A 5,573-nucleotide genomic window follows, 5' to 3' on the forward strand; every position below is an offset into this window, starting at 1 on the left:
TGCTGGGATTAAAGGCGTGCGCCACCACTGCCCGGCTAGTAGGGACTTTTGTGTCAAGTGCTGTGTTAATTTTTACGACACAGTAATTATCATCTCCACTTTATACTTCCGGGAAAGAAAAGAGCACACAGTTAGGAACTGACAGCGCCTGCATTTGAACCTAAGGATCCCATTCTCGGTTTCTCTCGTTTTGTTTATTTTGTTTGTTTTTCAAGACAGGGTTTCTCTGTATAGCCCTGGCTATCCTGGAACTCACTTTGTAGACCAGGCTGGCCTCGAACTCAGAAATCTGCCTGCCTCTGCCTCCCGAGTGCTGGGATTAAAGGCGTGTGCCACCACGCCCGGTGGAGAGTTTTTTGGGTGTTTTCCTAACATCTCTGAAATCTATTTTTGTGTATATATAAATGTGTGCATGTGCAGGCATCAGAAGACAGCTTGTGGGAGATAGTTCTCCCTACCATGTGTGTCCTGGGAATCAAGCTCATGTCATCAGGCTTGGTGGTATCTTTACCCACGGAGCCATCTTGCCACCAGGCCCAGTTTCTCAGTTTTCAATTGTCACTTTATTGGAGCATCCACAATTAGGAGGCTTAACGTTTTTTGCAAATGTTATGATAGTTATATGCAAATGACATGCAAATGAAGGCCACAGGGCCTGGTGTGAGGTGGGTGCTCAGTGGATGTTGTAAACCAGAGTTAAGTTGAAAGTCTGTAATTCCGGGGTGGAAGGGGTGGGGAATCCATCCCTGGAACCTATGTAAAAAGCTGGATATTGCCCTGCGTGTGTGAATGCCTGTGTGGAGGTGGAAACAGAGACCATCCCTGGAGCTTGTGGACTAACTAACTTAGAATATACAAGGCAGGGGTGGAGACAAGGGAGACCCTGCTTCAAAAAAGGTGTAAGGAAAGGACTGACACCAGAGGTGTGGCATGCCACACAGCCTTACACACTCATCATATGCACACATAGGGGGCAATCGGCGAATGCATAATTTTGTAAACATGTCACTGCTCGCTGTGTCTCATGCAGTTTATTTGGTAACACTCAACATCTTAAGAACTCCGAGGACAAGGGTTGTAAAAAAGAATAATCCAGGGGGGAAAAATTCAGAATAAGGTGTCCCATTCAAAGCTTCGAGTGTCCCGTACTGGTCAGTCTTCTTGAGCTACAGGATGGTGGGTTTTATCTTCGGAACATTGCATAATAGAGACAGAGGGAAGAACGAAAGATGCAGAGCTGATCTGGTCCCAAGTATACCTCTCTCCTGCTGCCTCTTTCTGACTTTCTCTCCATCTACGATGGGTCACTGATACCACTTTCCTTATGGACAACCAGGACCCAGTAGAAACAATTCCTGGGTGTTATCTTCTAATCAACGAGCTACAGGAGATGACAACCCCTCCTTTCTAACTCCAAATTCTTTTTTAATTCAAGTCAATGATCACACCCATTCTCAAAAGCCCTCTGTAAAATCCCAGGTAGACCAGAAGGCCTTCCCTCCAAGCCTGCTAGAGAGTAAGACATTCTTTCACCTGGGTCCTACAGTTATATTTCTTCCAACCCAGAGAACCATGAGGATATTATGTTAAGGGATGTCGTCAGTCCTGTCTGCCCTTTACACAACACAATGACCTAGCTTTAGATGATTCAGGGGTCTGGAGGATGCTGGCAATCAAACACAGAACAAATCCATTAATTTAATCCAAGACCCAAGATAGCACAAATCAACCCAGGTCTCAGAGAAACGGCAGTAATTTTTAAAAAAAGGCAACCCCAGTGGGGTTACAGGACATAACGGGTAAACAAGAGTCACCCCCAAATCCGACTAAGAGACCTTCCGGAAATGGACGACTTTCTGAAACGCTTGTCGAAAGTCTTCGTTGAACACAGTGTAGATGACGGGGTTAATGAGAGAGTTTAAATAACCTAGCCACGTGAAGAAGTCAAAGAGGACCGGGTGAATCCAACAGGAGTCCCTGCAGATGGGGAGGACCAAGGATACTACAAAGAAAGGCAGCCAGCAGATGATAAAGGCCCCCAGAATGATACCCAGGGTCTTAGTGGCTTTCCTTTCTCGGGCTGCAGAGATCCTTTTGCGTTCTAGGATGCTATCAGCAAGCTTGATTTTCACCTGGTTGAAAAAGAGAGGGGAGCCGACTGTGTGTGTGTGGCTCTCGTGGAGGCTGGGGTTGAGCGAGCAGAGTGAAGAGCCAGCAGAGCCTGTGATAAGCTGTGCCGTGGTGAAGCGCTTCCCGTAGAGGGAGGGCGGCTTCAGGATTCGACTCCGGGCAGCCACGTATATGCGGCCATACAGGATAATGAGCAAGATGGATGGGATATAGAAGGCCCCACAGGTCGAGTAGATGGTGTAAGAAATCTGAGATGTGTTCACCAGGCAGTCGGACATCTCCTCGTGAGCCGTGGCCTGCCGCCAGAAGAGCGGAGGGATAGAGATACAGATAGAGATGACCCAGACGGCCGCAATCATGGCTGCTGCGTGGCCTGCGGTCCGACGCTTGCTGTACTCCAGGGCATCGGTGATGGCCCAGTATCTGTCTAGAGCAATGACACAGAGATGCAAGATGGAGGCCGTGCAGCATGTAATGTCAGAAGACACCCAGATGTCACACAGGATCTGGCCAAAGTTCCAGGTGCGGGTGGTGGTGTAGGCTATGCTGATGGGCATGACCAAGATAGAAACCAGGAGGTCCGTAGTGGCCAAGGAGCCAATGAGATAGTTGGCTGGGGTGTGGAGCTTCTTGGTGAGCAGAATGGTGGTAAGGACGAAGGCATTGGAGAGGACAGTGGCCAGTGTGATGACAGACAGGACCACCACGAGCGAGATTCTGAGAGCCTGCAGGACCTCTGGGTCCCAAGCTCCTGTCGCGTTCAGGGATCTGTTGGAGGCCTCCTGAGGAAGGCCTTCTAGGGACTGGTTTGGAGGAGACATGCTCGGTGTTCGTCTCTTCCCACAGACTTCTACACACACCGCTCGCTCCTTCACCGCAGTCCGATCCACAGAGCAAGGTCATCCTTCGGCTTCACAACTGTGAAAGCCATATACATCAGGACGGAGCACAGGAAAAACAAAACAAAACAAGACAAAACAAAAAAAACCAAAACTTAAAGACGTGGGCAGGGAAGAACACCAAGACCACGGCTAGCTGCTTCCAGAAGCAGATAAACCCCAAGGCATCTTGGGTTTCTGGGAGTTCTCCCGGCAGATGGTCCAGCCCAGTGGACACATGATAGTTTTGTTAGATAATTACCAAGGTCTCACAGGAGGATGGGTAGGATTCTGGGGTTCTTGCCTTTGACACTCTACTGCTTTTCAAAACATAAGACGTCAACATATTCAACGAAAACTTCAATGTTTCCCTGTTCATACTTGGAGAAGACTCTGGATATCAGGTCAGTTCCAGAGAGCTTTTAAAGCCAGAGACAAAAGGAAACAGCTGATTCAGAGGTGCGCCACCAGGAGCTGCCTTTTCCCAGGCCCCTGCCGACACATCATGAGTGTTCAGCGTTGGTTCTGTCCTGCTGACGGCTTTGTGTCTGACCAGACAAAACATTCCCGTGACCAAGACTCAAAGAATGCATGATCTAGAAGGAGGCAAAACAAATGGGTCACCGCTGGTTCACCGAGCTGTGTTCGGAAGCTCTGAGGCTTGAGAAAGAAAAAGAGAAAAAAAAAAAAAAAGTAGTTAGAATCAAGAAAGGATTCCGAAAGCTGTGAAGGTAGAATGCAAATGATACTGCTTTAGCTGCCCCTGGTCCTGTGAATCCTAGTGCCTGACTTTCTGAGATCAAGAACATCACGGTGGTGGTGTGCCCCACCCACACAATTCCCAGAGGGGACAGAGTGTCCTAGCTTTTGGAAGTATCACAGTTTTGTTCCAAGCACATGAAGTCAGCGCTGTAAACTGAATCAGAAAGCGTCTCTCTACACGCAGCCATGACAGCTAAGCCAAACCAAACCAGGCCTGGGGGGAAACAAAGGTTTCCAGAAAGAACCCCAGATTGTCTCACATTGTCTGACAGTTCAGGGTGACAGATTTCCATTCATCAGAACACTCCAGATTTCCTAGAGTCAGCACAAGTGACTTGTGGGAGAGGGAGGAAAGGAACCGTGGTACTTTTGTATTAAGGCATGGCCTCATGTAGCCCAGGTTGGCCTTAAATTCACTCTCCTGTCTAGGAAAACTTTAGACTCTTGATCCTCCTGACTCCACTTTCTGAATTCTGGGATTGAAGATTTTATGCTTGGTTCTAAATGATTCTTAAAACAAGGCAAAACCAGCCAGGCAGTGGTGGTACACACCTTTAATCCCAGCACCTTGGGAGGCAGAGGCAGGCAGATTTCTGAGTTCGAGGCCAGCCTGGGCTACAAAGTGAGTTCCAGGATAGCCAGGGCTATACAGAGAAACCCTGTCTCGAAAAACCAAACCAACCAACCAAACAAACAAACAAACAAACAAACAAAAAACAAGACAAAACCTACAGCAAGCCACAAATAGGCACACGTTTTTAATCCCAGCACTCAGGAGGCAAAGACAGGTGGATTTCTGTGCGTTAGAGGCCAACTTGGTAACATATAAAGTTCTAGGCTACATAGTAAGAACCTGCCTCAAAAAGAAAAAAAGATAACAAAAGCAAAAAGCCCTACAACAAAACATTTCTTATTAAGTAAAGAAGTTAACTGCTAAATTTTAAATTCTTGGACATTTTTCATGATAGAAATTCACCTCTAGAAAAAGAATTGAACTTCATAAATGGAAACTGGATTTTGCTCCCCACCCCCACCCACCCCTAGATTAGTTGGTTTGTTTTGAAAGTTTACCTTTTATTTGTATTTATTTGTTTTTAATATAAATATATATATTGTTTATTTGTTTTAAATATATATGTGCACGCACACACATATATATTGAAACTGTCTTCAGACACACCAAAGAGGGCATCAGATCCCACTACAGATGGTTGTGAGCTACCATGTGGTTGCTGGGAATTGAACTCTGGACTTCTGGAAGAGCAGCCAGTGCTCTTTTTTTTTTTCTTTTTTCTTTTTATTAGGTATTTTCCTCATTTACATTTCCAATGCTATCCCAAAAGTCCCCCATACCCTCCCCCCCACCCCCTACCCACCCACTCCCACTTTTTGGCCCTGGCATTCCCCTGTACTGTGGCATATAAAGTTTGCAAGTCCAATGGGCCTCTCTTTCCAGTGATGGCTGACTAGGCCATCTTTTGATACATATGCAGCTAGAGTCAAGAGCTTCGGGGTACTGGTTAGTTCATATTGTTGTTCCACCTATAGCAGCCAGTGCTCTTAACTGCTGAGCCATCTCTCCATTCCCTGCCCTATTTTCATCTCCCATCTCACTGTAAGAGCTACTGAATGTGTTTTTTTTTTAAAGGACTGTGGGTTGTTTTTTTTTTAAGATTTATTTATTATTATTATACATAAGTACACTGAAGCTGACTTTAGACGTGCCAGAAGAGGGCATCAGATCTCATTACGGGTGGTTGTGAGCCACCATGTGGTTGCTGAAATTTGAACTCAGGACCTTCG

The 5,573-nt window shown here is 46.5% G+C and overlaps 1 protein-coding gene across 1 annotated transcript; it reads right to left on the reverse strand.

Moving 5' to 3' along the window:
- Positions 1–1,518: 1,518 nt before the first annotated feature.
- On the reverse strand, positions 1,519–2,956 carry Htr1d (5-hydroxytryptamine receptor 1D). Its single transcript, XM_021161079.2, has one exon. The coding sequence runs from the start codon at positions 2,949–2,951 to the stop codon at positions 1,827–1,829; it is 1,125 nt and encodes a 374-aa protein (XP_021016738.1). The 5' UTR covers positions 2,952–2,956; the 3' UTR covers positions 1,519–1,826.
- Positions 2,957–5,573: the final 2,617 nt, after the last annotated feature.

This window comes from Mus caroli, unplaced genomic scaffold, assembly GCF_978045245.1.
Source record: "Mus caroli unplaced genomic scaffold, Mus_caroli_1 scaffold_6, whole genome shotgun sequence".
Classification (NCBI taxonomy): domain Eukaryota; kingdom Metazoa; phylum Chordata; class Mammalia; order Rodentia; family Muridae; genus Mus; species Mus caroli.